The sequence below is a fragment of the Mytilus californianus genome, unplaced genomic scaffold, assembly GCF_021869535.1.
Source record: "Mytilus californianus isolate M0D057914Y unplaced genomic scaffold, xbMytCali1.0.p SCAF_2, whole genome shotgun sequence".
Classification (NCBI taxonomy): domain Eukaryota; kingdom Metazoa; phylum Mollusca; class Bivalvia; order Mytilida; family Mytilidae; genus Mytilus; species Mytilus californianus.
The window spans coordinates 70,007,988-70,027,838 of NW_026262668.1; the positions used below are offsets into that span (position 1 = coordinate 70,007,988).

The 19,851-nt window shown below is 30.8% G+C and overlaps 1 protein-coding gene across 2 annotated transcripts; it reads left to right on the forward strand.

Moving 5' to 3' along the window:
* Window positions 1-2,318: 2,318 nt before the first annotated feature.
* LOC127728096 (neutrophil cytosol factor 2-like) lies at window positions 2,319-19,034 on the forward strand. Of its 2 annotated transcripts, XM_052235320.1 has the most exons (7): window positions 2,319-2,621; window positions 5,959-6,041; window positions 6,987-7,095; window positions 7,724-7,885; window positions 8,415-8,528; window positions 10,863-10,913; window positions 13,759-19,034. In XM_052235320.1, the coding sequence occupies exons 1-7, from the start codon at window positions 2,448-2,450 to the stop codon at window positions 14,362-14,364; spliced, it is 1,299 nt and encodes a 432-aa protein (XP_052091280.1). In that variant the 5' UTR covers window positions 2,319-2,447; the 3' UTR covers window positions 14,365-19,034. The 2 variants fall into 2 exon arrangements, with proteins under 2 accessions (XP_052091280.1, XP_052091281.1); XM_052235321.1 differs by lacking the exon at window positions 10,863-10,913.
* Window positions 19,035-19,851: the final 817 nt, after the last annotated feature.

Sequence of the window (19,851 nt, forward strand, 5' to 3'; positions counted from 1 at the left end):
ACTATATTAAGTCAACTCGGACCATCTTATATCAACCCAGACAAGTATTTAAAGGAAGTTTGGACTATTTAATGATTATAAACGATTAAATGTTAAATTTTAAATTAAAGTATCCTTTAAATGTTGCTGAATTTGCACAAAATTTTTTTTTTAACTGATTTGTTTTTTAAATCTATTATAAAACTTAATTTATACCCAAAAAAACCAGTGAAGTGGATGCTGAATATAGTTTGTGATACACACCGTTATCACCATAATAACGACAATCATACAAATACAATTGATTAAAAGACAGTTTATATAGTTTGTTCTTATGTTGTGTTGTAATACTGCTGTCCAAGTTTAGAGAGATTGAGCGCTCACATACATGTTTAATGTTTAACACCGCCACATTCTCGATGTGCCTGTCCAAGTCATGAACCTGTAGTTCAGTGTTTGTCGTTGGTTCATGTCTGTCATTTTTTTTTTTTGTAAATTGTTTTGTTATAAATTAAGCCGTTAGTTTTCTCAGTTACATTGTTTCATTTTTCATGTCGGGGCTTTTATAGCCGACTATACGGTATATATTTTTCTCATTATTGAACTTCACCATTATACAGGGATTGACACTACTAGATTCAATCATTGTCACAAGTAGTTTCCGGTTGTAGTAAGAAAACAAGGATGGGTTCAAAACAGAAAGATTTTTAAAGCAGAGAAAACTGTTCACTTTATAATCAGCATGCATGACTTTATCAGATGACAATACGAATACTAATATCAAGGCTAAAAATAAGGCGTAGGTACATTAATTCAGTCACAGAACCTCGATGTCGTGGGTGTGTTCTGGTATTAATTATGTCTTGAGTTTATTTGAACAAAATAGGATCAAACTGGCCTGTCAACTATACCATCAGACAACATAATGAAAGACAACAGGGCCAAAAGCAAATAAAATTATTGCAATTATGTATACATTTAGTCACTGCAAAAGCACCAGGATTGCATAGTCATGGGGAGAAATGTCTTTCATTTAAACCAATACAAAAAAGACCATTTCCTACATCACTTTTTATTTTAATAGAATGTAGTGATAAATGAAAAGAGATCATTTAAATTGACTTTTCAACTTCAAAATATACTAACACAATAAATTGTACAGGTTGGAACCAATCTCTCAAATTATATATGTACATTGTCGGACTGAAATATAAAATGTATTTGTTCAAGATTAAGAAACAGTGCGAAAAGCAACTCTCGCCGAGGTTTTCTCCTGTTTCGTAGCGAGTACACATACATTTAATATTTCCGACAATGTACATTTATTGTTTTTAACCTGCAATTTACACCCGGCGCTTTAAGGTTTAGATTTTTAAATCCAAGTCTCTGATTTTTAACATTTTTCAAAGAAATCTACATAGTTTAAACGCGGACCGCGAAGTGGATCCCAAATTGAACTGTCACGCAAAAAGAAATATTCTCATTACCGTTTGCTCAATATGGAGGTGGAGTTACAAGAGACTTTATTTGAACAAGAACAAATAAACAAAAATGTATTTGTGCACTTGTTATTTGTACAATAATTGGCTGATTGCAGGATAAGAGCAGGTGTTTCGGAGTTATTTTTGTCATTGTTATTTTTCACTAATCTAATTCAGCTACAAGCTTGCAGTGACGTATGCTCATCGTATATAAAAGCACTCAAACAACTCTTATATATAGGTGGCGTATTTTTTAATATTAGAAAATGATTTTTTAATAATAAAAAATCAACCTGAATATTCAATGTTAAATATTCATTTTTTAATATTAAAAAATTAGACCATTTATTAATATTAGAAAATGATTCTTTAATATTAAAAAATGATTTATTAATATTAAAAATGATTTTTTAATATTAATAAATAGGATATATTTTTTTAATATTAAATATTGTTTTTTAATATTAAATATTATTTTTTAATATTAAATATTATTTTTTAATATAAAAAAAATATTTTAATATATTAAAAATTCGATTTATTAATATAAAAAAAATAATTTTTAATATTAATAAGTGTTTTATTAATATTAATGAATAGGGAATAAATTCCACAACGGCTTGCCATATGATTACCTATAAGAAAAACTGGCAAAATTTCTTTTTTGTTTAAATTCATTATAAATCAGAAAACCATCTAAATAAGATTTATTTATATGGTATTTTTTCAGTTAAGTCTAATCTGTCAATAAAATTGTTGATATCATTTTATGGTTCACGATTGTTTTCCTTTTATTTATAAAGAACGTCAAAAACCGCGGGAAAAGATTCCGAACAGATTTACTCGGAACTTCTCAATGCAACAGGACTTCCTAGTAAAGTATCACACTTAGCCGGATATTTCTTTAAAATGCATTACAATTTAGAAACAACTTTTGTTCGGACTTAATCTCAATGAAAGACCAGTTTTTGAAATTGACAGATCAACATGGCATTTTTAGAGACAGTTCGTTGTTGGAACGAAGGCGTTGTTGCTTTCCAAGAGGACCGATACCAGGATTCCCTACTTAGTTTTAACAACATACTTGAACCCAGTGCACGTATTCAGTTCAATATAGCTTGTGTATTGAAAGGACTTGGCAGAGAGAATGATTGTATAGTGGTATGAATTCTTTAGATAGGTACACACAAATGACTGAAATTATGAGACATGCAGTAACTTAACCATGTTAACCTGGTTAACATAAAAAGGACACCATAAACAATTATCGACGTGCATGTACACACACATTGTTCATTGTATGGATACATCCTGTAACTTCTTTCCTCTGAAGTCATAAAACAATAATATTGAACAATAGGTATGATAGGTACAGTTGTACGATGTTCATTGCATGAATTGTTCATTGTATGAATATATCCTGTAACGTCTTTCCTTTGAAGTCCTACAACAATTAAATTGAACAATAGGTATGATAGGTGTTGTCAAACTTAAGTGATTGATTTGATTGATTGGTGTACTTTGCTTTACCCCACCTCAGTGCAATAATACTTTTTTTATTCAAATAACCCATTAGGCAAGTCTTGTAAGTGGTCATGAAATTTTATTTGTCTGTGAGTGAAACCACTTTATAGTCTGGTCCAAATTTTTTACTTGCTTAATGAATTTCTAAGATGTGATTATGGACACAGTCATACTAATCATTTAATGCAATGCAAAATTTTATGCGTTACAGCAGAGACACATATACGTTTAGTACCCAGGATTGGCAACTTATCCAGTTGGTAATCAGTAGGGTTATTAAGAAGCTATCAAGATTATGTGTGTGCAGCAGTCTTCATGAGACTGTTTTCCCCATATCCAATTACATACAAAAAACAACCAAATAATAAATAAACATCACCCAGTTTACTGTAATTTTTTTTTTTGGCAATGATATCATGGTTTAAATGTTTTGTTAAATTCCAAATATTTAACTTTTTTTTATTTTTACATTTTTTTCAACTTTCAACTCCATTTACCATGTTTACTGCTTATAATTATTTTTAAAAAAAATGTAAGAAATTTGTTTGCTAAAAATAAGTATATCTAACCAGAAACAAATATACATTTTGGGGCCCTTTATAGCTTGCTGTTCCGTGTGAGCCAAGGCTCTGTGTTGAAGGCCGTACTTTGGCCTATAATGGTTTACTTTTACAAATTGTGACTTGGATGGAGAGTTTTCTCATTGGCACTCATACCACATCTTCTTATACATATTTATCTATATATAATTATATCAGTCTCTGATTTCATTTTTACTTTTAAAAAAATCAATTGATTTATTTTGTCATGTACGTCATCGTTCATATCATGTATTAAGACTGGAACCTAATATCTTTGTACATAGGACTAATTAAGTCATTTATTTTATTCAATCTGAAATTGAATCCCTCTTAATGCTTAGCCTGATTCATATCAACATGTGATATATGATTTCCAATTAAACAACTATCCCTACAGACCAAATGACAAAGATGTGAACAACAGTGGCAAATCCAGAACTTTTCATAAGGGGGGCACTGACTGCCATAAGAGGGGGCCTGCGGAGTCATGCTTCAGTGATTCCCTAAATAACAAAATTTTTCCCACAAAAAAGGGTGGGGCGGGCACCCTCCCCCCTAAATCCGCCTCTGAACAATTACAGATGGTATCATTATGATACAATGTACATGATAATTTTAAGTTTTTATGATTTATATCATGTATATGTTAGTTAGTCATAAGTAAAAGGTTGATTAATACATCAGTTGAATCATTGTAAGGTGATTTCTGTTTGACAAAGTTCATCTGACCTGGACCTCCTCATCATGCATTGATCTGTGTTAAATTTTCATATTGAGCTCATTTTCTCGGTTACTATCTATGATATGTTATCTATATTTACTCTACGGAAATGAAACGACTGTACATACAAGACAAACATGTATTTGTCGTATAGGGTTCACCCCAGACTTGACTTAATTATCATAATCAATGGGCATGATTTTAAAAACTTTTTTGATATTCATAGCAGGATCTAGACCCGGAGCTCAAAATCTTTTACCACATCATACAGTCATAACTTATTAAGAAGGCAACAGATTACAGCATGTCTATTCACATAAAAATAAGAAGATAAGAAGATGTTGTATGATTGCCAATGAGACAAATCTCTACGAGAGACCAAATGACATATAGAAGTTAATAACTATAGGTCACTGTACGGCCTTCAACAATGAGAAACAAGAAAAATAAAGACCTGATTTATGTACAAAACAATAAAGGAAGTATTTATTAGATATAAGAAGATTTGGAATGAGTGCCTATGAGACAACTCTCCATCCAAGTCACAATTTTTAAAAGTAAACCATTATAGGTCAAAGTACGGCCTTCAACACGGAGCCTTGGCTCACACCGAACAGCAAGCTGTAAAGGGCCCCAAAAATGACTAGTGTAAAACCATTCAAACAGGATAACCAATGGTCTAATCTATATAAAAAACGAGAAACGAGAATCACTTATGAACATGATGAACCACATCAACAAACGACAACCACTGAACAACAGGTTCCTGACTTAGGACAGGTGCAAACAAATGCAGCTGGTTTAAACATTTTAACAGGTGCCAACCTTCACCCTAACCTGAAATAATAGTGTAACATCACAACATAGAAAGACACACTATAAAATATCAATTGAAATGGCTTAACTCAATCAAAAGACATATTAAACTTAAGTTTAATAGGATCGTATCTAAATATAAGGGCTCGGTAAACACACTGTAAAAATTAGGATGTGCTATCCCATTTGCAATAAGTAGTTTTCTACAGGTACAGTTAACTTTCCAAACCATATCTTTGCATCTATGGAAGAACTTAGTAAAGGTTTTAAGTAATTTGTGGTAACAAAATCCTTGACTAAATAATTTACCAATAATACATAGATTAGGTTCATTGAAATCCACAACTTCACTTCAGACACGGACATAGTGAATGAGTTGGGATATATATAAACACTGTAAGAGGGTGCCAAAGGAACATTAATTTTCCAATAAAGAAAGATCAACAATCGGTTAAGAAAAATCATCCGTTTAGTTGTAAACTTTTGTGTAGAGTTTCGCGTGTAAAACTGAAATATTTAAATCTAGGAAAGGACAGTGATTGCTGTTTATATTTAAATCATTTAAAGTAAGTTTCTTTGAGTGACTTTCAGAAGTATATTTATAGAATTTTTTATTATTTAACGAAAAAATATTAAGATAACAGTAGAGTTTTACTGAGTCATGTTTTTCCATCAGACTTATGCCAGAAATGCACATAATTGAAATATCTAGTATGGTGAATACAAACCTACAAGTACATCATGCAATACAGTTTCAATAACATTATATTATATATGTTCATAATTTAATAATTTTATTTTTTTATAATTTTGGATTTTTTAAATATACAAATTTCATTTATTTTCAAACTTTCAGCATCTGGGAGAAGCAATAAAAAAGGATCCTCATTTAGCTGTGGCTTTTTATCATAGAGCAGTGCAGTACTTAAAAACAAAAAGGTATGATTATTTAACATTATTTCAAGACAATATCTGTTGCAGTTGAACTCACTATTTATGCTTTCAATTTGTTTGAGATCCAAAAAGTTAAGCTTTACAGTACAATTTAGTCTTCATAATTTGTTAGTTGTAAGGTTTCTTGATCATAGCATGAATGTAGAAAGAAAAAGATACATGAGATATACATATCAATAAGACAGCAACTTAATGACACAAATAACCTTAAAGTACATCGAGAGGTCAAGGACATCCAGAGGTCAACATACTTTCTTCAATAATAAACCAGGGTCTACTCACATATAGCGCACTAACCCCAGCATGCCTGGATTAATTTCCTCAAAACTACATTATTGTTGGAATTGATTTTTTAAAATTTTTTTGTTTGTTGATCCAGAGTTACAGTACTTTAGTTGTCAGATTTAAGTTAATTTTTCACATGTTCTAGCATAACTTGAGGTTGCTTGGATTGATTTACTGGAAACCTTACATTATTGTTGGAATTGGTGAACAGAACAAACCATTCGATCTAAAAAAAAAATAAGATTTATCATTCCAGAGTTATGGGACTTTGACCCTCAGATAAATAAAAGGCATTTTTGAAATGTCATACACTAGCTCCAGTAATCTTGGATCAAATTACTTCAAACTTAACACTGTTGTTGGGATTTATGAATAAAGACTTGCTTTCTAATTTGAAAATTTTGTGGTTTGTCATTTTAGAGTCATTGGACATTTGACAATCATATTTAACAAAATATTTATATGTCTAAGGGTATCTTCATGCATTAATTTCTGCAGAGCCTTTTGATAAGCTTCTGATTAAGTGCCCTCTAAATATCCCATTTTATTCTTGCAACAATTTCAATATGCATAATAAGGGTGTATCATATGCTCTTGGTGCAGCTGTTTATTTTAACTGTGATACATATATTTTTGTAATTGTAGATACAATGAGGCACTTGATGATTTAGACAAAGCAGAACAAAGTTTGCGTGGATCTTCATTTATTAAGTATAGTCAGCTTGGATTGAATTTCACTTTATATAAATTTGAGGTAAGTAAGAAAATAATTCAAGGAAATGATATTTACCTTTCAAAATACTTATTAATGGTGCTAGGGAACTTTTTTATTGAAGAGGTATAAAGTTTTGCTGTTGTGGTATGATGTCAAATTACTAACTGTAAAAATGCCATTCAAAGGAAATATCTAGGAATAGAATATTATGAGTATATCCTGAAAACTTATTTTACCTTGCTTACCCCTTAACGTTATGCATACCCTTTAAATTTGGCATATTTCTATAAAATATTTCCAGTCTTTGATAATATAACTGACACTTGAATTGGTATAATGTATCATAAAGTCATTTGGGCTGAAGTACGTGACCATGTTTTAAAATTCATGGTTTCGTGTATTAATGTTATCCACCAAATATTCCAATATTTGTTCCATCTATGAGTACGATACAATGAAATATCAAACTATAAAATACAGAACCTTATTTAAGAAAATAAATCACAAAAAAAAAACTTACATTGTACTTACCTGTTAATCTACAAAATAACAGAGGATATGAGCAGAAACATTTTGAGAGATCAAATACACTTTTATTTATCAAAGAAAAGAGGATCTCATCAACCAAGTTCTGCTGTATTTAGATATTTTATTTTTAATCGTGCAGATACAGTTTAACAGAGCAGTATGTTTTGCCAGGCAAGGAGATATAAGAACTGCCGTACATATGTTAATAGATGCTGGCAAGATAGCTGAAGAAGAAATCCACAGTAGAATCAGTGTGAACACTATACAGGACTTAACACTAGTTAAACTGGAAGGTTATAAGGTATTAAAGCATTAGAGATTATTGTTAGTTAAGGCAAAAAACACAGAAAGCTGTTCAGCCATTACATTTTATATACAAATGACATACTTCCACCCACAATGAATTCACTGACAATGCCACATCAACAATGGACAGTATAATAGTTTTGTTTATAGTTACACTGTAATAATATCCACTTTTGAATAAATTACAGGCATGGATCCAGGATGTGATGTAAGGGGGTGGGGCTGTCCTCAGGATTAGGAGTTGAAGGACTTTATTTTGACCAAACAATTGTCTGTGTTTTAAAAATTTTATGTACTTTGTGAGTCAGGTTAAGTATATAAATTATGAAATAATCATTTATCTATCATTTGTATCTAATTAAGAATAATAAACTTTCAGTGTATTTAAACTGTATTGTATTGTAACTGTATTTCTTTTAGCCATTGAAATTATACCTTATACCATGGATATGTACTTTAGCTTCTGATTTTTAGAAAAGCTGCAACTGTGTTATTAATAAAGTTTTTTATATTTTATTTCATAGGGAAATCTTCCCAGTTCATTTAATGAATTTGAAGTACCAGGTGAATGTTTATTTCAACCACCAAAAGATATGGTTGCAAATTTAGGGAGGAAGGAATATGTAGCTAAAGCAAAGGTCTGTTGCAGAGTTTGTATATGTTATATCTTACTTGGCAGTCTGTCACATGAGCTGTTGTCATCACTTGGTATCTATCGTATGTCTGCTGAAAAATTTGTCACATCTCACAATGTTACATACATTGCATACACTACAGTTCAGATGGAGTTTACCTTCTCCACCTGCTCACTGGGAAGCTCACTCAAATTTAACATAAATTTTTTGTTAAAATATTGTATACAATAGCTTTTCTTTTCGCAAGGTATTGTATAATCAATTCACATGATACAAAAACTGAAATGACATGTCCAGTCTAAAGGGTGACCAAAGGGATATCTTAAAAGTTTACCCCACTGCCTGCCACCAATGTCGAATGATAATGGCAAAATCCACATGAGCTATAGTGTAACTCTTTACAAATTAGATCATACTTGTCAAATATAAAAATAAGATGTGGAATGAAGCAACTCTCCACCAAAGACCAAATGACATAGATGTTAACAACTATAGGTCACCATACGGCCTTCAACAATGAGCAAAACCCATACCTGGTAGAAGTTCTTATGTGTGAAGTGTTGTTACTGTGGTTCTGATCACAAAGCAGTCCTAGTACCAACACATGACAATAGGTTCTTTGATTGGTGGAGACTTCAGTTACTGTTGTTCTGATCATATAGCAGTCCTACTACCCACACATGACAATAGGTTCTTGGATTGGTAAAGACTTCAGTTACTGTGGTTCTGATCACATAGCAATCCTAGTACCCACACATGACAATAGGTTCTTGGATTGGTTGATGCTTGAGTTACTGTGGTTCTAATCACATAGCAGTCCTAGTACCCACACATGACAATAGGTTCTTGGATTGGTGGAAAATTCAGTTACTATGGTTCTGATCACATAGCAGTCCTAGTACCCACACATGACAATAGGTTCTTGGATTGGTTGAGACTTCAGTTACTGTGGTTCTGATCACATGGATAACCTAGTACCCACACATGACAATAGGTTTTTGGATTGGTCAAGACTTCAGTTACTGTGTTTCTGATCACATGGATAACCTAGTACCCACACATGACAATAGGTTCTTGGATTGGTTGAGACTTCAGTTGCTGTGGTTCTGATCACATAGCAGTCCTAGTACCCACACGTGACAATAGGTTTTTGGATTGGTCAAGACTTCAGTTACTGTGTTTCTGATCACATAGATAACCTAATTCCCACACATGACAATAGGTTTTTGGATTGGTCAAGACTTCAGTTACTGTGTTTCTGATCACATGGATAACCTAGTACCCACACATGACAATAGGTTCTTGGATTGGTTGAGACTTAAGTTGCTGTGGTTCTGATCACATAGCAGTCCTAGTACCCAAATGTGACAATAGGTTTTTGGATTGGTCAAGACTTCAGTTACTGTGGTTCTGATCACATAGATAACCTAGTACCCACACATGACAATAGGTTTTTGGATTGGTCAAGACTTCAGTTACTGTGTTTCTGATCACATAGATAACCTAGTACCCACACATGACAATAGGTTTTTGGATTGGTCAAGACTTCAGTTACTGTGTTTCTGATCACATGGATAACCTAGTACCCACACATGACAATAGGTTCTTGGATTGGTTGAGACTTCAGTTGCTGTGGTTCTGATCACATAGCAATCCTACTAGCCACACATGACAATGTGTTCTTGTGGAGCAGAAACTGCTAACCCTTCCTGGGGTCCTTATTAAAATCAGGATTTTAATGTGGTTTAATTTGTGTAGAACAACTTTTAATTTTTAGTTTTCAACAAAGAGTTTTCATAGACTAATGTTTGTCTGTTTGGTTTTTTTCTATTTACCTTTTTGTTGTCTGCCTTTCTGTGATTTGGATATTGATCGCCCCATGGTAGTGTATCTTGTTCCCTTTCTGAAGGAAATATGTTTGTATTGGAGAACATAATACAAGTTTAGATTAGATGTGAGAAATGTTCCTCTGGAGAACCTGTATTGTACAAACAAGACAAATATCCTTACCAAAAGTGACATATTTAACCTTCATATACTTAATTTGGTAATTTATGACACATCCCTAGGCCTATTTAGTTAATGTGACATTACAGCAATATTAATAACTTATGGTCTTAATTGAAGGTACAAGAAAAAATAGTTTGTATTTCTAAAAGAAATATTTTTCAAAGATCTTTTAAAGAAAGCACATTTTTGTTGTTGTTGCTATTTTTAGAATTTTGTCATTTTTAACAACATTTACCAAAAAAAATGATGTTATAATTACATACATGTTGATATAACGAATATTGTTCTTTACTGCATGAAATAATACATAGATTTTGGCCTTGTCAGGTTATTGCTAGGTATGGTGATGGTAAAATTCCTGTGGAAACCAATGAAAAGGTCAAATGTTTTCTGTTGTGTGTTCAATATACTGCACAGGATTCTGGAATATGTTATCACTTCTGATACACTTTATTATGTAGTTTAACACTTCTGTAAAATCTCAAAACTCATTACCATTCATTTTCAAAATCCAAATTTTGAGTTTTGACTTGATATTTATTTGCTACTGTGACTTGACTGCAAGTGTTCCTCTCCACCTATTGCAGTTCAATTCAAATTCTGAATAAATTGCAATTTGTTTTATCATACTTTAGTTTTCTACAGCAGTTGGTTAAAATTTCTGACCAGTTGAACAGGTTGGTTTGATAAAACAAATTGCAGTTGGGTCAGAATTTTGAATGAAATGCAATAGGTGGAGAGTAACACTTACAGTCAAGTCACACTAAAAAACTAACTTTTGAGAAGATGTTTTGGACCTTGTATACTAAGTATATACATCTGTTTGTCATAAAATAAAACCGACAACAACATACAGGTAAAGAAGTGTTGCATACTGTTTAAAAAAGTACAAAGAAGTGTTAGATATTAAGAATTGTGTCTTTAACCTTGCAGTACCCTCACTGCTTATTGTGTTGTGTTTAATAAATTTGACTTGCTTTTATCTCATGACAATGTTCTAAGCTGATTTAAGAATTAACAATTGTTTGTTAATTTTTAAAAATAGTTGATACTTTATATATTGTAATTATTAATAAATGGTTTAAAGATGTAACAATAAATGATTATCCCATAATATATATATTTATAGAATTTTTGAAATTTGATAAATATTTTATGAACTTTTTACTTTACAATCAACATCTTCTCTTTGCAAATTTCAGCTATATGAAGTTAAATGGATTTCACATGGACTGATACTGCTTTCATCTCACTAGACAATTTCTCCCTAAACTTTGTGTTTAAGTTTTACATTTAGATTCAAAATGTTGATAATTTGTATATTCTTTATTGAAAGATTAGAAATATAAGATTTAAATGTTGTGTTTTCGAAAATTTATATGAAATGAAAGCAAATGATGATCATATAATAAGCATAAATCGTTTCCGCTCTTTTTGCAAAATGTAAAGGTTACATGCTTTCATATTGTATAAATTTTCAAGAAAAAAAACTTTAGTTAAAGTAGAATGCTATTTCATCACCAGAATTACTCCTCCCATGTATATATCACTAAAACAATATGCTAGCTATATTTGTGGACAATATTTGTAAACTAACATTGTAGCTTATTGTATGTATTGTTTTCCTAACTAAATTAGTTATTTTGACAAAAATTTTAATCATGACTCGTCAAAATTTTGTTGTTGAACTTTGTGCATCAAAATATTGATTTCATATCTTCTTTTATTTAGATTAATCATGTTAATATTGTTATAATTACCATTTAATTTTAAAAGTTGTGATATTAATTGAGTTAACAGAAATTTTAGAGTGCATCACTTTCTTAAAGGTAGATAATTATAAGAGTACAGAATATCAGGTTTTCTTCATACTGATTCTGTAAAATATCAGCTGCACAATATGAAGCTATTTGGTTCATGATTGTATTTATGTGTGTTTTATGATAGAAACGATAGTTTACTTTGTTTTACTAGCAAACCATAAGAGGGCAATAAGTTGCAAAGTAATCAACATCAGGACAAACATTATGAAGTCAATGATAATCAAGTTCATGAAAAGTTATTTAGGTGGCCTCAAGCGTTTTTTTTTTATTTGTGTCATGATGAAAAACAAGTAGTTGACATACTTCTTATTAGCATGATAAAAGTTAATATTTTACTTTCAAATGGTTGAGATTTATTTGGACTTTCAGATATTCATATGTAGACTACTTCTTCCTACTGGTACAAGAGTTTGTTGTGCTTTTAAATGTATTTGAAATATGTGATCTTTGGCTACTTTTACAATTAATAATTTGCTTTTGGTTTAATGTTAAGATAAGATAATAATTTTCTTCCCTTTAGATGAATGGATGTGCAGTTGTTATGTAATTGATATTATTTGTCACAAATTTTTTACCTTGATTGATTACAACCACTTTAGAAGCCTTTTGCTGTGCAGCTGACTCTTTCATTGCTTTAATTTTAAATGATGTTCTTATCATTGAATTTAAATATTGTCAATGAATACATATTGAAATGTCAATACAAAATTATCAGGAATAATGAGATATATTTGGTATACCTCAATGAGGCAGCAACTAAACAACATACTCACAAAACACAAAAGGTATCTAGAGATGAATATATATTAATTGATCACCTATATCTGGTTTCATATTTATAAACTTACTGCACTTTTTATTAAAGCAGCTTGATCAAAGAGATCAGTTTTAAGAAAAAAGTCCAATAAATTACCTCAACTTACATTATGGATCTATACAAATTTCTTTGTTTAGCCTAAAATTCACCAATTTAGAGTCTGAAGGACTATATTCATTGTATATTGGTTATTCACTTGCTCATATACCAAAATTAAAATAACATGACAACATTTGATGTAAATGATTATTTTGATGAGTTGAAAAGAGGTAGGGATGGATGAGCATGTGACCTAAGATATAAAGTGAAAACAATATATATCAAAAGTATTGTACTTATGTTGCTGTTCTTTATCTTAGTAATCACTGGAAAGTCATACGAGAAAGATGATCTTATGTGATTCCATCTTACGACAAGGTCCTGGATCCTGAGTTTGACTTATGTAATACAGTTTGAAAATACTATCAAAATATTCAGTAGATGCTAAATGTATTTATCATACATGTGTGTTGTCTTTTTCTTTAGTCTATCATTTTAGCTAGTATATTTATCAATTTTGAACATTATGATTTAATTGTTTTAGGTCATTAAAGGATCAGTAAGAGGACATTCTAATTCCACTTTGAATACTGAGACTGGAGAAAAACCAAGTTATCGTCCATTAGCACCAAGAACACCACCTCTGCCACGAAGACCACTGCCACCACAACCTTCAGAATTGCGGACATCTAGGTCAATGGGCAGCATAGTTGAAGAATTGAAGAAAGAGGAAGAATCCAGTCAGAGCTGGCAATTTTCAAAAAACAATGAACTAGCAAACGCACTTAATGCTCAGTTTAAAAACAAAAATATGCCATCAAAACCTCCTCTGAAACCCCCTCATATGCCAACAAGACCACCAAGAAGACCTCCTCCTCCTGGTTCAACATCATGTCCACGTAATATGAGTCCATCAACAAATTCAAATTTTGATTCACCTCCATTACCAGTGAAAGCAACAACCAAAACACTACCTTCACAAAGTCTGTCCTCGTCCACTACCAAATCTGGTTCCAATGGTTCAACTCGTAACATTCCTCCTCCTCCTTCTTACAAACCTCCCCCTCCACCACCCTCCTTTAGAGCCCCACCCCCTCCATTGAAACAAAATAACAGTTTGCCTCCTTTACCCCCAAAAAAGAAAACTTAGGTAATAGTTGAAAAACGTTGGTAAATTGTGTTATGCTCTGCCATATTTTGACTCCTACTAAAGAAAAAAGAGCAAGAAGAGCAGGCAGACAGATATTTAGTTGATTTATGTTGCTGAAGTAAGAATAGCATTTAACTACATTTTAACTTGTTTTATCCATTGAAAGGTTAAGTATGACATCATCTTATGTGTTATACTTGTCATTTTTTTATGTTAATGAATGTTTTTAAAAGTTGATCTCAGTTTTGATATTTTGACTAACTTGATGGGTGTCTCAATGCCAATAATACAACATCTCCATTTTTAAGCTCACCTAAGTGAGTTTTTCTCATTATTCGTCTCTGTCGTCGGCCGTTGTCGTTAACTTTTATAAAAATCTTCTTCTCTGAAACTATTTATCCCAAATTTAACCAAACTTGGCCACAATCATCATTGGGGTATATAGTTTAAAAATATTTGTCCGATGGCCCAGCCTGCCAACCAAGGTGGCTGACATGGCTAAAAATAAAACATAGGGGTAAAATGCAAGTTTTGTCTATTATCTTGTAAACCACTATAAATAGAGAAAATCTGACACATGCAAAAATGTTTGGAATGATGAGATCTACCTGTTGTCCATTTATTCCCAGACTGTCAGAAGACTTTTTATAGGAGTTATTGCTCTTAAGGTGGTATGGGGGTATGAACAAAAAATGATAGAATTTGTTAATGCTTCGCCAAAATGTAGAATATATTGTGATATGTTCAAATATATATTAAAATTGATAGGTCACCTAGCTTTTTTTCACGCTTTGATTGTGAAAATTTGATGCATTTTGCATGGATTATACAGGGAAAAACATCATAATGTGAATAGAAGGTAAACTAAATGATAGAATTGTGAAATAAGATACGAGAAGATAGCTCTTAGAAAATTCTTTCAGAATATCAAAAGTAAAAATTAGGTCACCGTTTGTTTTTCCCTGCCATAACATAAAACTGAAAAAAATCATGTAGATTCCTTTAGAAATAATGCTATTCTGCTATTTTAAAATCCAAGATGGCGAAAGACACCCATAAGACCTTAAATGATGAATTTTACCAACTTTTTAAACTTTTGCCCATTATCTTGAAAATTATAATAGATGGAGAGAAACTTTTTGTGAATGGGATTTGCAGGTAATTTTAAAAGATAAAATTCCATTTAAAATGTTCATTAAGTACATTTATATGTTTCCATAACTAGACCTGTATATAAACAGAAACTGTTATCACACTCATAACTGCCTCAGATGGTTCCTTTGACAATGCAGCTTTTTATTACATCATAATCTTCATGATTATTATATGAAGTTTGTTTTGATATTTCATTATTAGTCCCCTACTGGCAAAGCCGAAGGGGACTTCAGGTTTGGACTCTGTCCATCTCTGACTGTCTGTCTGGCAAATTGGTTTTCCACACTTTTTTTCTTCGTGCTTGAAGATATTGATTTAATATTTGATATATAGTTTTATCATGACCAGTTACAAATACAGTTTGGAATTTGTTCCGGTCTGATGATTCTGTGAAAAGTTATGGTCCTTGCACTTATAAAATTCACTCAAGTAATAAGTTTTCCACATTTTTTTTGTCATGCTTGAATATATTGATTTGATATTTGGTATATAGTTTTACCATGACAAGTTACAGATCAGTTTTGAATTTTGTTCCGTTCAAATGATTCCTTTGCATAGTTATGGTCCTCGAGTTCGAATTTTGTTCTGTTCAGATGATTTTTCTGCTGACCTGACTATTAATCTTGTTGATACCACTCCTTTTGTGAAACTTTATTCACAAGAAAAACTTTTTAAAATTTTTATTATAAACAGATTTAGTGTTCAATATTTGCACCAGGAGATATTTGGACTTAGTTTTTTTAATATAGAAAATATTACAAATTACCGATTAAGTTAGCATTTTGTTCCAGTACAATGCCTTTTTAACTTGTAGGAGACTATGTATTGCCATGCAATACTCTCAGAATGTTTGTTAAAAAAAGTTGTTATATTTTGTATGCTGTGATTCAATATTTATGTAATAATACTTTGTTTATTTTTGCCAGTATATTTATATCAGGCAGGGTCATACTAATGAAATGTCACACAGGGTCATACTAATGAAATGTTACACAGGGTCATACTAATGAAATGTGAAAGAGATGTGATCTATCTTAAAATATAGAACTGTAAATTCAGAAATTTTAGCATGTATATACTATTGCAATTGTTAGATAGAAAAAAAATGTGAGATTAATTTTTACGATTATTAGAAATGCTACACACATAATTCTTTCAAAATTTTAGATGCAAGTTTTAATTTTTGCATATCAACCTATCCCGTCACAATTTTTGCAATTACAAAAACACTGCAAAAATTGCATTTACAGTAGTTTTATCATTTAGTCCAATAAACACATTTTTGTTTAAAACATATATCCTTTTCAGAGTTTGTTGATAATAGCTTGCCATATTGAAAAAAACATAACACACATGTAATCTGACTATTAATTTTATCCAGAAAAAAAAGTAAGCAATGTATTAGAATGATAATATCAATATTTATAATGATAAACAAGTTCGTTGTAGAATTCATCTAGTCTTCATCATCATCATCATATATTTTTATTGTATTTTTTTTAGGTTTAATAGTATATTGATGAATACTGTTGCCTTTGTTTATTACACTTTATAGTTTTCATTTAGTTTTTTCCATTTTTAAAATTATTTTAGTAGGGCATTAAAAATAAATAATATGATATATTCTTATATGAAAACTCTATACTGTGGATTCATTCTAATATGTTTTTGGTTTATAGAAATTAAATAAAAAATTTTGTGGATTGATAAAAAATTGTATTTTTTGTGGATAATTAATTTTGTGGTTCTTACTGTATAAATAGCATACAAGTCTATAGACAATTTGTATTTTTTTTTTAACAATTTGTTGTTCATCTATACCCATGAAAATTAGTATCCTGCAAATAGTATTGCATCCATGGATCTCTAATATGATAATTTCAATCTTATATTCCTATAGGAGTAATACCACCATTGATTTTCCCCTATTAGTCTTTATTAAATTGGCACTTTTCAAACTATTGTGCAGAATTTATCTTTGTTTCAAATAAAGACATACTTGGCATGAGTAAAGTTTTATCCTGCCCAGTACTACAGACAAACATTCACATAACATTTCATTGCATAAAAGATAATAAACATCACTGGAAGTTAACCAATCGAATGTTCACACCTTTTTTTCCTGTTAATGAGCTTTAGTAACCATGTAACCTCAAGTTTCCAAAAATATTTTATAGAAACACCAAATAAAAAAAGAATGGTGCTTTGAAACACCCAAGATATATGTTAATGACTCAGATTTTTTTTTTCTACAATGAAATGCAGGGTTAACTTCCTACAACTGTCAAATTCAAGGGAATATTTTTTTCCGACCCTTTTTCGTATGAAACTGGATGTGATGTACTATGATTGGTGGTATTACACCTATATGGTATCTGTTAAACACAGAATTTAATTATAATATGGTATATGTTAAACACAGGAGAAATATAATTACACTAATGAATTGTGAAAAATTTTATATATTCTATATGGTACTTGATAAACTACACTGACTTAAGTTCTTGTCTGTTTGGTTGTTGTATTGGTCAACAACATAAAATAGCCCAAAACAGGAAAAATCAACATAAGGTCTTCAAACCATGGACAAGTGTCTGTTCAATATATCAAACGTAGATTGCTCAAGGTTTAGAAAGTTTGTTATTTTCAAATATTGTACAAAATGAAGTAAGGTTTAAATGTGAGTGTATAAAGCTGAACTGTTCATCAATCAAAACATAACAAAATCAAATGTAAAATATTTTAATGAACTGCTCAATGATCGTAAATAATTAATGGCAGCTCTTTATGATTCCTTTAAATAAGTATATATTTTGTGCTGGTAAGAATTATTTCTTAATGCATTTATATTTTATTACTTTATTTTCTGTATTTTAATGTATTGTGTTAGACAGCAATATTTTCCCTAACCAATATAACTCTTCTTTAGCTGTTCTGACTGGATTAAGTTTACTAATTTTAAGTCTAAATTAAGTTTATGGAGCCCAGTTTTGATATACAAACTTCAGAAGAAAGAAATGATTGAAACTTGTTCAGGTTAAAGTTTTTAAATAATTGATTTACTGCTAAACATTTTTAGAATGAAGCATTGAGAGTTTATTTGTAAAATGACAAAATAAAACTTTTTCACAATCAAAGACAACATAGATTTGGTGATGAATAACCATCTCACTCAATGTTGTATCTCCAACTAATATTATTAGTCAAAATGATTTTTATTCTTTATTCATGGTGTGCATTATTTTATGGAGAATGTATAATTGATAGTTTGTATTTGTTTTGTCTGATTTGTTTGGTTATAGTAGATTTTTTGGAAGCAAAACTGGTCATAAAAAAATGCCTTTAAAATAAGATAAGATTTTAAAAAGAAGCATGCTGTTGATGATTGACAGTATCAGTAAATGGCCAATTTATCAATTGATAATATAGTTTTACGATATTACGCATTATTGTTATAGTTAAAATTGTTCATGACAAAATACGGAGTGCAATAAATGATTCTTATAAGTATATAATACTCTTATATTTATTATCACTTGGAAGTATACTTTATTTCAACATTTTTGACTTTCCGTTTGCTTTATGTGGCCACAGTGGAAGTATAATGTTGTGAGCTTTCCTTGCAGTACCTCTATACTATAAATAGATATGAAGGATAAATGAGATGGGATATGATTGTCAATGAGACAACTATTTACCTCCCAAGTACCAGTTCTAGGGCAGAGACTTATGGCAAGCTGTTTTACTATTTATTTTAACTTCAAGATATCTCATATAATATGTAAGATATCTAATATAATTGAATTCTAATAAGATATCTAATATACTTTATAAGATATTTTCTAAAGTTTATAAGATATAGATATCTTATAAAATTTATAAGATATTTCATAAAGAAAATTATATGAGATATCTCATATACTATATAAGATATCTCATATAATTATACCCCACGCAACGGGTTGCGGAGGGTATAATGTTTTTGACCCGTCCATCCGTCAGTCCGTCCGTCCGTCAGTCCTGCTTCTTGTCATTGCAACTCCTCTCAAACCACCCTACAGAATTTCACGAAACCTTTTTAGATAATAAGGACATACTATGTAGTTGTGCATATCGACAGGAAATTGCGATTCAATTTTTTTTCTAGGAGTTACGCCCCTTTGAACTTATTTACTTTAATGTACTACTGCAACAGTTTGTCATCGCAACTCCTCTCAAACCACATTACAGAATTTCATGAAACCTTTTCAGATAATAAGGACATACTATGTAGATGTGCATATCGACAGGAAATTACGATTCAATTTTTTTTCCAGGAGTTACGCCCCTTTG